The sequence below is a fragment of the Salvelinus alpinus genome, chromosome 9 (assembly GCF_045679555.1).
Source record: "Salvelinus alpinus chromosome 9, SLU_Salpinus.1, whole genome shotgun sequence".
Lineage (NCBI taxonomy): Eukaryota > Metazoa > Chordata > Actinopteri > Salmoniformes > Salmonidae > Salvelinus > Salvelinus alpinus.
Genome location: NC_092094.1, coordinates 74,388,207 through 74,405,262, shown reverse-complemented (window position 1 = coordinate 74,405,262; position 17,056 = coordinate 74,388,207). Strand labels below are relative to the sequence as shown.

The 17,056-nt window shown below is 44.2% G+C and overlaps 1 protein-coding gene and 1 long non-coding RNA gene across 3 annotated transcripts in view; both read left to right on the top strand.

The window, feature by feature from the left end:
• LOC139530613 (uncharacterized) overlaps positions 1-2,746 on the top strand; it is a 33,424-nt gene extending 30,678 nt beyond the window's left edge. For both annotated transcript variants that reach the window (XR_011666081.1, XR_011666080.1), the window contains one exon: positions 2,548-2,746. This is a non-coding gene — a long non-coding RNA (uncharacterized lncRNA). The remainder of the gene's footprint in view (positions 1-2,547) is intronic.
• A 2,665-nt stretch (positions 2,747-5,411) lies between these two features.
• Positions 5,412-16,907, top strand: LOC139530612 (14-3-3 protein beta/alpha-1-like). Its single transcript, XM_071327174.1, has 6 exons — positions 5,412-5,612; positions 6,359-6,801; positions 13,682-13,805; positions 15,018-15,181; positions 15,527-15,622; positions 15,857-16,907. The coding sequence occupies exons 2-6, from the start codon at positions 6,508-6,510 to the stop codon at positions 15,929-15,931; spliced, it is 753 nt and encodes a 250-aa protein (XP_071183275.1). The 5' UTR covers positions 5,412-5,612; positions 6,359-6,507; the 3' UTR covers positions 15,932-16,907.
• Positions 16,908-17,056: the final 149 nt, after the last annotated feature.

Here is a 17,056-nt window from a genome sequence, read left to right as displayed (position 1 = left end):
ATTTCAGGATTTTTGGTGGCCTTCCTAAGCCAGGATTCAGACACGGCTAGGACATCCGGGTTGGCGGAGTGTGCTAAAGCAGTGAATAACTTCGGGGGGAGGCTTCTAATGTTAACATGCATGAAACCAAGGCTTTTACGGTTACAGAGTTAACAAATGAGAGCACCGGGGAATGGGAGTGATGCTGGGAGCTGCAGGGCCTGGGTTGACCTCTACATCACCAGAGGAACAGAGGAGGAGTAGGATAAGAGTTCAGCTAAAGGCTAAAAGAACTGGTCGTCTGGTGCATTCGGAACAGAGAGTAAAAGGAGCAGATTTCTGGGCGCGGAAGAATATAATTAAGGCATAATGTACAGACTGGTATGGTAGGATGTGAGTACAGTGGAGGTAAGCCTAGGCATTGAGTGACGATGAGAGATGTTTTGTCTCTATAGGCACCATTTAATCCAGGTGAGGTCACCGCATGTGTGTGGGGTGGAACAAAAGGGCTAGCTAAGGCATATTGAGGAGGGCTGGAGGCTCTACAGTGAAATAAGACAAAAATCACTAACCAGCAGTAGACAAGGCATATTGACATTAGGGAGAGGCATGTGTAGCCGAGTGATCATAGGGTCCAGTGAGTAGCTTGACAAGCTGGAGGCACGACGATTCAGACAGCTAGCGGGCCGGGGCTAGCAGGCTAGCAGATGGTCCTCAGGGGGACGTCGCAACGGAAGAGCCTGTTGAAACCCCATCGGACTGTTATGTTGGCAGACCAGTCGTGATGGATCGGCGGGGCTCCGTGTCGGCAGCAAAGGTTCCAGGCCAATTGGCAAAAGAGGTATTGAAGCCCAGGAATTGTCTGATTGATCTCTTCGGCTAGCCGGGAGATGGGCCTAGCTCCAGGCTAATTTGTGCTTGCTTCTGGACAGAGACGTTAGCCAGGAGTAGCCACTCGGATAGCAGCTAGCTAGCTGCGATGATCCGGATAGCAGCTAGCTAGCGAGGTTCAGAGCATGCGGTAGGAATCCGGAGATGTGGTAGAGAAAAAGCAGTCCGATATGCTCTGGGTTGATATCGCACTGTGCCGACTGGCAGGAATTGACAGGGCTGAGGCTGGCAGATGTCCTAGTTAACAGCGATGACCACTAGCAGTGGCTAACTGACTACTAGCTAGTAGCTAGTTAGCTGGCTAGCTTCTGAAAGGGGTTCCGGTTCTAAAGTATAAAAAATAGCAGATCCATACCACATTGGGTGAGGCGGGTTGCAGGAGAGTATGTTCAGTCCGTAGATGGAAATTGAGATTAAAAATATTAAAAAATATATATGAAATATATACGAAGAAAAACGATATATACACAGGACAAGACAAACAAAACAAACATCCGACTGCTATGCCATCTTGGAAAAAACATTTGAAACAACAGTCCACAAAATAATGCTCTGTTTACACTACATCAACATTACAGTACATTTATACATTATTTTATGTAAATTACAATATAATTTCTTGAATTATAGTCTGAGGTGGAATTGGGAATGGAATGCATGGGGACAGAGTTCCTAACATGAAAATCTCAGGGGAAGCATTTTCACTTGTATATATTTTCTTTATTATTGCGACAGTGTTAAGCTCTTCTCAATGTAATTGTCCCAATTCCACCCCTTATTGCAGTGACCCTAGCTCACACATAGCCCATTTACACACTGGGCCTACTGCCAACATTATGTAAGTATCCACAGATTCAAGATATGGTCAAGATACGAGGCCTCCCACTACTTTATAGGTCTATCTCTATCAGTCATCATACACTGAAACTAAACTACAGTAGGCCTGCCCTACACCTAACCCCACCCACAGGAAAACTACACTGAAAACCGTAGGTACATTGGGTTGGGCTGGTTTTAATCATATCTATCTTCAGTAAATCTCCACCAGGATTTTCAGGTTGTTAATTGGAACTCAGGGCATGAATAGTGCAAGAGACGTTGGCTTATGTGCTATGTAAACAACGCACTAAAGCAGCATTTCCCAAACTCGGTCCTTGGGCCCGCCCTTGGTGCACGTTTTGTTTTTTGCCCTAGCACTACACAACTGATTCAAATAATCAAAGCTGGATGATGAGTTGGTTATTTGAATCAGCTGTGTAGTGAAATGTGAACTGTGGGGGCCAGGACCGAGTTTGGGAAACCCTGCCTAAAGGACTGCGCCTTTGCCCTTGTTTCTTGTGAAATCAAGTCACTGTCTTTTCACAATGGTCCTAGCATTAAAACATGATCTCTTGTTATGCCTCACAGACCACTAAAGCCACTTCTGTAATCCTACTCCCACACATGAATCCATCATGCAGCTACTGAATATAACCTATAATCAGTACTCAGCCTTTGCTTTGGCCTCGGTTTCTCCGCGACTCTCACACCATGCTACAGTATATCGCCTGTTTAGCAGTTTCTTAAAAATGACAAATATTTTCAAGGGAAATAAAAAACAAATACAATATAGAGGCGTTTGGGTTCATGTTTTTCCCACTTTATTTTGATCTTCCCTTTTGCCTTTTCACTTGACAGACACTCCCAACTGACATCAGGCTTCACGCAGAGCCAGGAGGCAAGAGGAGAGAAGCCAGCCAGCCAGCCAGCCAGCCTCCAGACAGTGTGAGACAGTCTGCCCAGTCATTATGAGCAATAAATAGCAGGACTAGGCGGCAGTCAACCGTGAAGAGGAAAAGAGTCAAAATAAAGCACGATGGATGCAGTCTGAGAGCAACATCATCTCCATTATTTCCCTTATTCATTATTCTCACAAACCTTTCAGACTTTGTTTCTGTTGTTGTTGAAACACCAACAAAAAGGCATTCAAGGAAAGCTAATTCCAACAGGAGCAAAGATCGTGATTGACTGAAAAGATGCTCTTAATATTCCATGCATCGTCTCTTTTTCTCTCTCTCGCTCTCTCTGCCTTCCTCCATCTCTCTCTCTTTGTCAATTTGGACAGGTCATCGGAGACTGATTGCCATGACTAAGATCCCAATTAGGCTGACTGCTGCTGGTGGCTTAAATAATGGAAGGTTACCTTGGACATTTATGACTCAGCAGCACTTTCGGCTTTAAATCAAGCCTTGTCGTCTATTGGACTCATATCCGTCCTGCCTATCTGTACAGGCAGGGTAGTGAGTGAGAGTCAGTAGGACTGTTGCCAGGCAGGCAGGTTTCAGTAGAGACGAACAACACCCAAGGGCTTCTTTGACTTACGTAACCCTATGCCTGCCTGTTCAGTTACTGAGCAGCCTTTGGAATCTACTTTTCATACTGGAGGTGAGGCGGGGTGGCGGTCACACTAGTGCTGAGGGTAGATAAGGGGAATGTATGCAAGAAGGGGAAATTGAAGATGGCCGTTCAGATGGCCGTTCATCACTAAGCACAAATGGAGCCTCACAAAAAGCAAGCTGTGTTTTGTGCTTGAGGCAATAGGCATAGCTTAAATCCAGTTTTTAGAAAACCTTGCTGCTTCTTCTCTGCTTCCTCTTCATTCACTTAATGCCCTGTGGGTAGCTTCCTCAAAAACAGAATGCAAAGGTGTTTGATAACCATTTGTCCAAAGAGGCCAGAAAGGCAAAAGGTCCAAATGTAATTGTAATCATTTCACTGTCTATGACATCATCTTCAAATCTGTCATATCTCTGCAAAATCATATAGGTTGTGAATAAGCCTACATTTAGCAGACAGATACCCCCTTGAAAGCAAAGATACATCTATAGGGAAATTAGTCAAGATTCAGGGCAAAAAGGGTAAGCTATAACATAACTAGCCTCCCTTCTCTGTTCAGTCATAGCAAATGGGGTTCTAGACTTTACAGGGCTTGTGAGGGGACATTCCAGACTTGTAACTTATCCATTTGTGAGACCACTGTAAAGAATCACCCTAATGGCCTACAGGCCCTTTTCCCTCAAACAATCAAGAACACCCAAACCAACCCCATGAAATTATAGAGACTGCACTATCCATCACAACGAAAGTGTCAGGACTGAGCTGAGCATGACGAAATAATTAACCCACAAAACACGTTCATCATCTAGGCCTACCTGTTACATCCCGTGGGATTTGCGTAGCCTTGTCTCAGTCAACCAAAATCACAGCAGTGTAGCCTACTTCAAAGTCTACAAAATCACAGGTTTTTATGATGAATGGACGTGGCATTGATGCTCTGTGTTTTCCACTGTAGATTGTTCCCATGACACTGTGTGAGACCATTCAGGGCCCTTCTGGGAGACTGCGAGCCTTTCATTTCAGCTAATGCATGCTGCCAATTATCGGACAATAAAACCACAGGGCAGACAGACTCGACAGAGACAAACAAAATGGCTGCTGAAAGTGGCTAATAGTGAGGGTGCAATGGGAAACTGCTTAAAAATAACAATAATAATAAAAACATATCCTGGTTATATTTCTGAGTGGGGGAGGGGAATCAGTTTTGAAGATAAGATTCGGAGAGAGAATATCAGTTGATCGGGTAGAAGAGGGACGCTGGACACTGACCTCATTGAAAAAGCATATGATCAATAAAATTCACAGGATGAGGTCTGAATTAGAAAAAGGGATTTCCAGGTTACAACCCTGTTCGGCTGGTGTCAATTAAATATTTCTCAATAGCATATCCAGCTGTGGACATCTGCTATGATCAGAATGCATCCAGGCGTAGGATTCGATTAGACAGGTGGATTTCCCATGTCTGTGACCCCAGAGATGAGAGGAATGGCACTGAGCCCCGCTTGCCTATCGCCAGACCACTTCTACCACTGTGATGCTATTTTTTAGAAACCAAGCCACACATTATTAGGCAATCACAACAATCATAGCAAGTTATGACACGGAAGTCCCCTTTTCATCTAGGGGCTACAAATCATGGCCACAGGGGAAACAACATGAACACAAGGGGATGCAGATGACCCAGACAGTTGATCATCCAAGGCATAATATCACCATCAAGATTCGGGTACATTTCCCCATGGGTGTAATTAAATACGGTAAAAGGCAATTCGGTAATTGACATAGCCAGGCCTATGTCACAAATAATGTAATAAATTGGTCTGTGCTCTGTGTGCCCTATTACCAGCATCATGTGTTCTGTGAAGTGAACATTTTATTAAAGCCATCATTGCTTTAGTGAGCACTAATATGGGGTAATTTGGTCAAGGTTGTATGGCCGACATCACCCACAAAATCAAAGTTTCAGAGGGAGAAAGGGTATTAACGGAGGAATTAGCAATATCTCTCGTGCCACGCCCGCCTCGTGCATATGGAAGTGGGCAGGAACTAAGGATAACCATGGCAATGGTGACGTCTTCTCCCTTGCTCTAATTGGAGGAAACCCCGTTGCCCCAGCCGCAGCCTACAGGCTAGTCGAATATGTCTCTGAACTCCCGCCCCCTTTCCCCGCGCAAAATAGCTACTGGCTAGTATCTCTAGAAACCATCGTTGACAGGTGAAAATGTATATTTCTGATTGGAAAATCATTCTCAGCTAGAGCCGCCCTAGCATGTTTGGTTGAATTGCATGTCTGCTGGTTTTCCGCTCTGCCTCATACCAATCTCAAAAGCGGATCAATTCGGAGGAAGAAATCGGGACCTTAGAAGGTTAGAAAATTCAGAAATCCTATTTCAAGCTTTTTTTTGTTTGCGATTTGTAAATTATGTTTATTTTGTAGCCAAGCATGGTAACGTTGTGTTGTTGCAATCCATTCATGATGAAAGGAGTGGCCCAACGCTAACGTTACTAGTTATATTTTACTATCGTAGGCTAACGTTAGCTAGATGCTCATCTGGCGGGTTAATGTTAGTTTGTCTGGTCGAAGCAAGATGGATGCATCATTTTTGTTTTGAATAAATGTCAACCTAGTGGGGATGTAGCTAGGTAACTTTATCTCTAGCGTAGTCTGTGGTAGCACTGTCTGAATGCTAGCTAACGTCGTTACAGTCAGCAACTGTGACCACTAACGTCAGGTTAATTGCCAACTTAACTAACTATGATTGTTAACTAGTTAAATTTAGATGGTTAGCTTAAAGCTAGCTTTAAGTCTTTCTGTGTTAACGAACGTCAGCTAGCTACTGGTACTGTGTCACTAGTTAGCTAACGGCAGCGACCCATCGAATTTGACAGACACCACGTCCACGCACGCACGACACGCGCACACCCGAATGTAACGGTAGCGCGTGTAACCTGTAACGTTAGTTCCAAGTTTGATTACTCTGAAATGGTTATTTATATCGGCTTCAGTTTATAATACGCTGGTGCTAGTAAAAGTGTATTCACTACATTGGGTCACAACCTCTTCCATAATAAATTGACTAAGTGACATAAACCTCCCGTTTTAAACTTGCAGGTTTTTGGTGGAATACTCCGGAGCATCGCCTACTCTCCATCTTCTACCTCCCAATTCAGTTTATTCCCTGTTGCATTCCTGGACTCCTATTGTTTTTAAACCTTCCCTGGCGAGTCAAGATAAGGTTACACACTAAATAATAAAAAACAATGGATAAAACGGATCTTATTCAGAAGGCCAAGTTGGCAGAGCAAGCCGAGCGCTACGATGACATGGCTGCCTCCATGAAGGAGGTAACGGAGCAGGGGGGCGAGCTGTCAAACGAGGAGAGGAACCTGCTATCTGTCGCATACAAGAACGTTGTCGGAGCACGGCGGTCGGCATGGAGGGTCATCTCCAGCATCGGACAGAAGACCGAGGGAAGCGACAAGAAGCTCGCAATGGTCAACGAATACCGGGAGAAAGTGGAGGGAGAGCTGAGAGATATCTGCAACGACGTACTGGTATGTAGTACTAGTACAGATTCATTCTGCTGGAAATGTTTGGCACATAAAGTGGGTGTTCACGTATGGTACAAGCCTAGGACAGTGGTTCCCAACCAGGGGTACTAGGACCATATGCCTTCTGGTAAAATGTACATGAAGGGGTACACCGGGTAGAGCGAAATTCAGTTGGTGCTACAGTAACCAAAAACGGTTGGAACCACTGGCCTGGGATACTGAATACACCCATCTCACCCTCTCACAGCTTGGAGCTGGGAAAGTGTGGTTACTAGTCAGACAATCAGTCACTGTGTTGCATCATTATATTGACTATGGATGTAAAATAATTACATGAAAGACAAAGATATAATTTGAAATAGTTGATTAGTCATCTTTCTGCGTCTTGAAAGTGTTTGGTTAGTGTTCTTCCGAGACTGCCCTTCTCCTCTTGAGGCATATTTGAGCGTATCGGTGCACGCACAAGACATCAGTAATTCACCCAGCCGTACTGCCACAGGAATCTCAACTCTATGCTGTCTGGATAGATGTGCTGAAGAAAAGGGACTCTTTAAATTATGAGCAATGCCTTCTCTGAACAGTCAACACTACATTCAGTATGCTTGATGAAAGATATTGTTTGCTTAACAAAAGCATAGCTATGCAGATTTTTCCACTATGTTGTCAGTCTACCAGGACTGGTTAAATTCTGTTGCAATTCAGGTAGAATTCCACATGCAGTACCAGTCAAAAGTTGGAGACATACTCATTCAATGGTTTTTCTTTATTTTTTAAATTATTTTCTACATTTTCTACACATCAACCATGAAATAACACATATGGAATCGTAATCATGTAGTAACCAAAAAAGTGTTAACAAATCAAAATATATTTTATATTTGCGATTCTTTGACGTTTTGCATAGCTTTGCTCTCTTGGCATTCTCTCAACCAGCTTCTTGAGGTAGTCACCTGGAATGCATTTCAATTAACAGGTGTGCCATGTTAAGTTTATTTGTGGAATTTCTTTCCTCCTTAATGCGTTTGAGCCAATCAGTTGTGTTGTGAGAAAGTAGGGGTGGTATACAGAAGATAGCCCTATTTGGTTAAAGACCAAGTCCATATTATGGCATGAACAGCTCAAATAAGCAAAGAGAAATGACAGTCCATCATTACTTTAAGACATGAAGGTCAGTCAATGTAGAAAATTTCAAGAACTTTTAAAGTTTTTCAAGTGCAGTTGCAAAAACCAAGCGCTATGATGAAACTGGCTCTCATGAGGACCGCCACAGGAAAGGAAGACCCAGTTACCTTTGCTGCAGAGGATAAGTACATTAGAGTTAACTGCACCTCAGATTGCAGCCCAAATAAATGCTTCACAGAGTTTAAGTAACAGATACATCTCAACATCAACTGAGGAGACTGCATGAATCAGGCCTTAATGGTCAAATTGCTGCAAAGAAACAACTACTAAAGGACATCAATAAGAAGAGACATGCTTGGGCCAAGAAACAAGAGCAATGGACATTAGACCGGTGGAAATCTGTCTTTTGGTCTGATGAGGCCAAATGTGAGATTTTTGGTTCCAACCGCTGTGTCTTTGAGATGCAGAGTAGGTGAACGGATGATCTCCGCATGTGCGGTTCCCACTGTGAAGCATGGAGGAGGTGTGGGGGTGCTTTGCTTGTGACACTGTCAGTGATTTATTTAGAATTCAAGGCACACTTAACCAGTATGGCTACCACAGCATTCTGCAGCGATATGCCATCCCATCTGGTTTGCGCTTAGTCCCACTATCATTTGTTTTCTAACAGGACAATGACCCAAAACACACCTCCAGGCTGTGTAAGGGCTATTTGACCAAGGAGATTGATGGAGTGCTACATCAGATGACCTGGCCTCCGCAATCACCCAACCTCAACCCAATTGAGGTGGTTTGGGGTGAGTTGGACCGCAGAGTGAAAGAAAGGCAGCCAACAAGTGCTCAGCATATGTGGCAACTCCTTCAAGACTGTTGGAAAAGCATTCCAGGTGAAGCTGGTTGAGAGAATGCCAGAGTGTGCAAAGGGTGGCTACTTTGAAGAATCTCAAATCTCAAATATATTTTGATATGTTGAACTTTTGTTGTTGTTGCTTACTACATGATTCCATATGCGTTACTGCATAGTTTTGATGTCGTCACTATTATTCTACAATGTAGAAAATTGTAAAAAATAAACTCTTGAATGAGTAGGTGTCAACTTTTGACTGGTACTTTATATACTTTTTTTCTTTCTGAATTTACTCATTTGAAATGGAATTAACCTTTTACTCTGGTCTCACTCTCAGCAGTGAGTGTTTCCCTGAACCCAACCATTAATTTATTCGATCTGTTAAGCATATCACACCTCTCATTTCTCTTGCTCTAAACAGAGACTAACATTAGATTGTTTCAATCCAATGTGGGTCAAATGTCATGTCCCACGATTCTCCGTGAGTTCCTACGGTCTAAAATGGTGATCTCCCCCCGGCCCTGAGATGAGAAGGTAGTATTGTATTTTCATCCTCTCTCCGGTTTCTTCCTGTTGGGAATGTCACACTGAACAATGGGGTTTAACGACGTGATGGTGCAGACTGACAAAGGTCACAAACCAGTGTGTCTGCATGGCAAGGTGTGTCAGAATGGGTGGAGTAGGCACTGGGACTACCAGTGGTGGCTGATCAAGAGCTGTGCTGTTACAGGCCTAAAACTGGGAGTGTGTGGACTCCTCCTGTTTTGATATTCACATAGAAGATATGTGTGCTATCTAGGTTCCTTGGGACATCCCTACCCTAAACACTACCCTAACCTTAACCATAAAAAAAAAAAAAATGTCAACTGCAATGGAGTAGTGACGTCCCAAGGATCCCGGCTAGCACGGACCATTCACATAGTTTCATCTGGCACATGAGTTGTAATGAAGCTAGCCAAGTGGAAGAGTTCATTCAGAATTGTGTAACAGGACTGTCATAGCCCGGTTTGTTCAATAGGCTATGTCTCAACCTCACTAACCTAGCTTGCTACTCTCTGATTTAAAACTGAAACATGCAGGAAAATATATTTTTTTGGTTCCCTTCCAATAATATTACTTGACTGTCACTGACTGGACTTTCTACTACGGACTTTTTTTCTCTCACTTTTTTCCCCCGGAGGCAATTATTTTCACTTAAATCCAAGCCTGTACTAGTGAATGGCTCTGCCCATTTATTCCTATCCGGTCTTGATAGTGGATTAAGGGAGGATCTGGTGGAGGCTTAACTGAGGTTGAGAGAATTTCACTGAGCTGCCGGCCTTTAGACACAAGGAGGTCTGAGATGAGGGGATTGGGTTGGGTTGGGTTGGGTTGGGGGGGGGGGTGTTGTGGGCAGCGTTTTGTAAGCACACTGGAGCCCAATCTAGCACTGAACCTTACATATAGGAATACCATTAAGGCTTTATGACAATATGTCCCACATCTCTACTGATTATTTTTATTTATAAAGGTGGCAGTGTCCACGGATCAATTGTGAACATCTAGCCAGGGAGATATTCAAAGCGTGTCACTTGCTAATCACATTCCATTGGCATTCTAATTGGGTTGCTGTTATTTACTCTGACTGATATTAATGGTCACCAACAGAGATTTAAAAAAATATATATATAATGTTGTGGCATATATGCATAGTGGTTCTCTATACGAGCAAGCAAACAATGGCAATCCCTATGTATGTAGGCATAACTGATAAGCAGCTAACTGTAGGCTGTGGTGTAGGTGTACCTCTGGTTGGTTAACCACCCTCTCTCCTTTCCTTTATGCCAGTGAGTCATGGTTATGTAAACCGTACAGATGGGCACATCAGCTACTCCACGTCTGCGCACTCGCCGCTCTCTAGTGCGTGTGGCTCTGACTCAGATGCCTGTCAGTGTTGACGGAGGGCGTGGTGGAGCCAGCCTATGAGAATGTTTATCTCGCTGCTTGCATGAACTCGCCCCTTCTGCTTGGCGGCTGGCTACTGGTGCACGTAACCACCTGTCTCCTCTCAGCTGACAGGCCTTGGCTTGACTGGGCTGAAGTAGGACTGGATAACATGGCACTCAATTTCCACTGAGGCGATGTCATGCAAGACTGGACTGGGTGGAACCCCTCTGCTGCCCATGGCCATGCAGACACTGCCCTTACCCACCCTGCATGTCTGCACTGTGTATGGGAATAGATCATGGAAGCTGGATAGTTACCCCCAATAACCACCACTCAATCTGTTAGAAACTACAGTTGATTGTGCTTCAGAATCGGTTCACTTATAGTTGATTAGGCTGTGGCCATCGACACTGCCGGGAAATTGGAGTCCTGCTGAGGATGGCGCAGGCTGTTTTCAGTGCTCCACTATCAGGCATCGGTTCGACAGAACAGACCGTGGACCCACTACGCAACGACAATCCAGGCTGGTCTCGTCTTCGCATGTGAATCTAAGCTTGGCGAGACACATTTTTCAAAGTCAAACCTGGGTTGTCATGGCGACGGCCCACATTTTCGTGATCATTGAAAGCCCGGCCAGATTCGCACAGTAGTTTTTAGATGGACTAGCACAAAAATATGCTCATCCGTATGTTCACGATAATGCTCATCTCCAATAGAAGAGCACAGCCACAGTACTACAATTAGTCGAACACTGGAGAATTTCATCATCAGCTCTTGTTAGGCCTATATCATAGCCGCAGATGAGATATAGGAGCCCGTTTGATTAAGCACAGTGCTATTGCCTGGGTCATTTATTAGGGCACACTGTAGCAAAATTTGTTGTTTTGACTACAAAAACTTAAACGAGCGTTTCCTATTGGACAGGTTCATGTAATTCCTCCCTGTTTCCTTCCGTTTGGTGCCTAATGAAGACTGCCTTGGTCTGTGTGAAACTAGAGCGCTGTGTGAACTGAAGACCATGTGAACAACCAGGCTACTCTCCCTCCACTCGTCTGCAGGCAGGGTGATGTACGGGAAGGAATGCTTGGAACTTGAGACATTTGAGCGTGCCGTGTATCTAGACTAATCTCGTCTGTAAGTAGACTGGGTGGGAGTGGCTCGGGTGGGGGCAGGGCTGGATGAGCCCTGAGACATGCCCACTTCTACTCACTGCCTGTCAGTGTCGGTAGATGCCATTTTAGGTCTGTCAGCCTCTTCTGCGGCGAACTCGTTTTAATCTGATATTTTAAAACAAGTTAATGTGACTTAAACCCTTGGTCTCACTGACACAGATTCCCTGTAATCAGGCAGCAGTCAGGCACTTTTGGAGACTGATCCTGATGAGTTGGCCCTGGCTGGTTAGGCTCCTTCACGCTAACTAACTGGCGATCGAGCATTCCAGACCTCCATGTCAGGAGCTCATACATTTCTCTTACAAAAGGAATCTTGCCTTGGATTGAACCCCAGATGAAATGTAGGCCATAGCTCCTACTGTATTCCCTATACCCTCTTCAGTATATTTAGTGTGTTGCAGATGAACTGGTCTGCAGTGATGCTGGGGTTTCTGCGGCTGCTGTGGGTTTAAACATAGATGCATATGCAGAGTACTATCTAAGCTGTAGCATGCAAGCAGTGCTGCTCTTTCCCAGTTTTAGCCGGTGCATTCAGCCGCAGGTTTTGCCTCTGAGACACGTTGATTCGATGGCGGTATCTGTTCCACTAAGACAGAGCGCTGAGGAACGTTGGAACGAAAGGAGCCCAGAAGAATCTGGGGCAAAAGACGGTCAGGAACCCGCAGGAGGCCTGGCCTCATTATGGACAAGTTGGAATGACTTGACGCAGTGCTAAACGCTGGCTCCCACCCTGCTTATGCTGAAACCACTGCTGCCTGCCCATATGCACAGCTAGGCTCTTGCTGTCTACTCCGCTGAACTCATGGTGGATTCTGTATGTGTGTCTAGGGCTGGCACACGTTACTGTATAACCGTGTAGCCGACAGTTATGGATGAAGACAGTCATGAAAATAAATTAACTACTTTTTTTTGGGGGGGGGGGGGGGGGTTGGTTAAGAATGAGCAGCATAATGAAGACGGGACGTCTGGGCATTCGTGCTATACTCATGGGTACACTAGCAATGGCTGCCTGGTATTGTGATCATTTTCATGGTACTGTAAAATGTTAATTCAAGTGATAACTGATGTGGCTCATGCCATGGAATGCATTTTTTTCTTCTAATGTCGGAGTTAAATAAACAAACCACAGCACATTGATGGGTACACTTCCTGCTTTTACTTCCTGCTTTGCTCTTCGCAATGGCTGCCAGTCACCCATTATGCCATCATTGACTTGAATGTTGACGCACATTCTATTTATTCTATTGCAGCAGATTCAGTCAGGAGCTGAGAGGAGAAAATGCGCGGGGGAAGAAAAAAAAACTTATTATGGGTACCACGGTCATTTGGCTGGCCAATTACCGTCATTCAAAATTCCTTGACTGTCACAGCCCTACGAGTGTATGCCTCCCTCGTGTGGGCACATCCTGCATGGACATCACTCGCATGATGTCATCACATGAGGCCATTGAACTGGTCAATCACATTTTTCAGATAATCGCTATATGAATTTTGAAACGTATGTTCATTGTTGGTACACCTCCTTGATCCAGCACTGTCGCTAATGCTGCTCACCCAGTTTTTGTTGAATGCATCACAGTTGTAACGGGAAGATTGAGGCTTATTTGCCTACCACTGGTTTGGTTGGGAACTCCACTCACATGGTCATGTTTGGGTGTATGTTGTCTCAGCCAATCAGAATCAACCTTCTTTCTTTAGCCAGTCAGAGTATGTTAACAGGATTTCAGTAATAAAGAAACATTGACTGTCAAGTGGATGGAAGTTTATGCTGTGTGTGTGTGTGAACAAATGATTAATCCCTGTTTCCTTTGCACAGGAACTTCTGAATAAATATTTAATTGAGAACTCCACAAACGCCGAAAGCAAAGTCTTCTATCTTAAGATGAAGGGCGACTACTATAGATACCTTGCCGAAGTCGCCTCCGGGGATGACAAGACAGGTGAGCTTGAAATGGCCCCTCGAACTGATTACTGCATGAGGCTTTTGCCATGTTGGTATTTGCAAGCAATACACCTACATTTTAGGTGTGTGAATTACTCTGAATGGGGTGGCAGGTAGCCTAGCGAGCTTTGGGCCAGTAACCGAAAGGTTGCTGATTTGAATCCCCTAGCCGAATCCCTTAGAAAAATCTGCCAGTGCCCTTGAGCAAGGCACTTAACCCTAATTGCTCCTGTAAGTCGCTCTGGATAAGAGCATCTGCTAAGTGACTAAGATCTAATAATCTCTCTAGCCCAAGTGCTACTCGAGCCAGATATGTAAAATACATCAACTTTTTTCTTTTGAAAAATGACATCTAAGCAGGCTTAAATGACTGTGGGGCATAAAGTAAATGTTCTGTGGAGTATAAAGTAAATGTTCTGTGGAGTATAAAGTAAATGTTCTGTGGAGTATAAAGTAAATGTTCTGTGGAGTATGGCCATTGTTCCTCGCAGCCCTATAGAATTCGCCTCCCTCTGATTGCGTAACAGCCCCAATATGAATCTCCCCTCCGAGTCACGTCCTAATAAAGAAGCCTTTGATCTGCACTATTGCAAGACATTCTTTAGGACTCTGTCGCATGCCATTGTTCTACAGTCTGCGAGGAGGTTAAAATGAGGCTTTATGAGGCTCTGCTTTAAACTCCAAGCCCCTCGTGCAGCAGCCGAAATAGAACGGCACATTTTGTAACAGAGCTGGAAAGGGTGTCAAGTGCGGCGTCACACACACTCGCACGACCGCAGGGAACCGTCTCATAGGAGGAGACGAGGAAGAGGGGAGGGTTCTAGCCTACTGTATGGGCCTCTGAGACTCCCACTGGCACCCATTGTGTGATGCACGCTAAAGAGAACTCTATGTCCAGTTATAAGCATGTGCATTTCAAGTGAGGCTTGGACAAAAGGAAATCAATGTGCCACTCGACTGCTATGTTCAGTTGCTTATTGCTGAGAACATGTCACACACAATTGTCCAATAGTACACTTGTAGTCTTTTAACCTAACACACACTAGCTGTCAATGTCCACTAGCCTATATCATAATCGCTACAGAGTGAATTTGAGTGAATCAGGCTACAGTCAGTCTCGAACTTGGTGTTAGTCGAAATAAGAGTCCAGTAGGGTGTCACACTACCATTTGCCTCTAATAACGTCCACTTTGATCTGTGTGCTCCCCAGCCACCATAGAGCACTCTCAGGAGGCATATCAGCAGGCGTTTGACATCAGCAAGAAGGAGATGGACCCCACGCATCCCATCCGCCTGGGCCTGGCCCTCAACTTCTCAGTCTTCTTCTACGAGATCCTCAACTCCCCAGAGAAGGCCTGCTCACTGGCCAAACAGGTCAGTCCAGCCTCACCCCTCTGTCCTGTACCCGGTTTTCTTTACATCTGGGGACTTTGTTTTGAAATGTGGAGAAGTTCCTTGTGTTATCTGCTTGTTCTGTCAGAATGAATGAAAGATAAGTGGTGTGTTTGAATTGCTAACACGTAGTTAAGTGTGTGAATGGGTTGACTGTTATGTCTCTTCCGGAAAGATGTATTTCAATGAATAATACCAAGTAGATAGCTTAATATCTGTGCTGGACATGCCAGGGGTTTATTCTTATCTATGGTAGCTTGGATTTTGCACAGTTATTCTACTTTGAAGCTTGCCGTGTAATAAATGTATTTTCTTTTTTGTCCCAAGGCATTTGACGACGCCATTGCAGAGCTGGACAAACTGAACGAGGAGTCCTACAAAGACAGCACTCTCATCATGCAGCTGCTCAGAGACAACCTGACAGTGAGTTCCTTTCCCTATCTGCTCTGCCATGTTCCTTATTCTAGTCAATATTTACAGTCTGTTAAATGAAACCTTTATGCTGTTTTTTGTGTGGAGATGGTACAATAATGATAATGTTCACTTACAAGAGTTCATTTGGAAGACTGTCTGCATGGGTAACGAGTTGTCTACTAACAAGTTTTTGTCTGACAAACATTGACGTTAAAAACACATTTTGTCTCTTTCTCGCTCCAGTTATGGACATCCGACAACGCTCCCGAGGAAGGGGAAGGCGGAGAAGCCGGCGAGGCCGGAGAGAACGAGAACTGAAACTCACACGGAGTCATCTCTCCAAAAAAAGAAAAATAATCTTTTTACACGTCTCCATTCCTTTATTGCTCCACTTCAAACTGATTCTAGCAATGAAACCCATTACTGAAAAAACTGCGTATGGGAATTCCAAAATCATTTGTCTTTTCACACTGCAGTTTTTGGACAAAAAAAAAAAAGATTGACTGGAGAGGGGGGAAAAAAACTCCATTCCTTGGTTTGTGTTCATCCTGGCCTTCCATATGTGCAGTTTCTGCTGTTAGATAATTATGAATAGCTTCACCTCTTTGTATCAACGTTTTAGTCCAGAATAGAGGAAAAAATAAGATTCTAGGGTTTTTGCTGAGCTACAGAAAATGTTAGTCCCATCAAACACCAGGGCAGTTTAGTATTCTTTGAACAGGGGTGTTTGCTAAGCAGGATAGGATGAATAGTTACCTCATCCTCCGTAGTCTTTCTCCACACGGTTATCCGGTACGGTTACAGCTGCTGACGTCCGACATGGACAAGTCCAATTGTTCGATACTGCAGGGACGGCCAGTCTATGAGCTGGCACCCAGTCTTTCGCAGCCAGGTGATTTTCCATTGGTTCTGACAAGGTCTTTCCTCACTCCCTTTGGTTACGGTATAAAGCATGTCTGGTTGAAGACAATACAGAGGTGGGGCATTCTAAAAAAAAATCTGATAATGGGAAGGGGAAAAAATACTCCTACATGCATGTAATTTAATAGTACACTGGAATGGAAACCAATGCTGTATACACACCAAGTCCAAGTGTCCAATTTAGTACTTTTCAATGCAGGTGTGTGCACATGTTAGAGGGCGTTTGGTTAGTCCAAAGATTGTCATTAGAGATTTGGACCACTATCGTGTTTTTGCTAATCATCGATTGTAGTCCCCAAAAGCCTTGTGGAAATGTTTAATGCCCTATGTATCAGCTATGTAACATTAATAAAAATTACATTTTATAAACCAATCTCGAGCTGGGGTCTTTCCAGTATGGTGTGTGTTTTTAACTGTGTAGGTATCCTGTTTTATCTTTTCATTTGTGTGCTGTTTTTGAACCTGATTTTGCACATTTTATAGAAGATCAACTGACGTTAATTGGTAAGGTCATCTAACCTC

Bases quoted from the DNA above. Each gene is read 5' to 3' on its own strand.
- LOC139530612 (XM_071327174.1), top strand. From the start codon at position 6,508: ATGGATAAAACGGATCTTATTCAGAAGGCCAAGTTGGCAGAGCAAGCC. The intron at 6,802-13,681 runs GTATGTAGTACT...TCCTTTGCACAG, and splicing joins ATATCTGCAACGACGTACTG to GAACTTCTGAATAAATATTT. The intron at 15,182-15,526 runs GTCAGTCCAGCC...TTTTGTCCCAAG, and splicing joins CCTGCTCACTGGCCAAACAG to GCATTTGACGACGCCATTGC.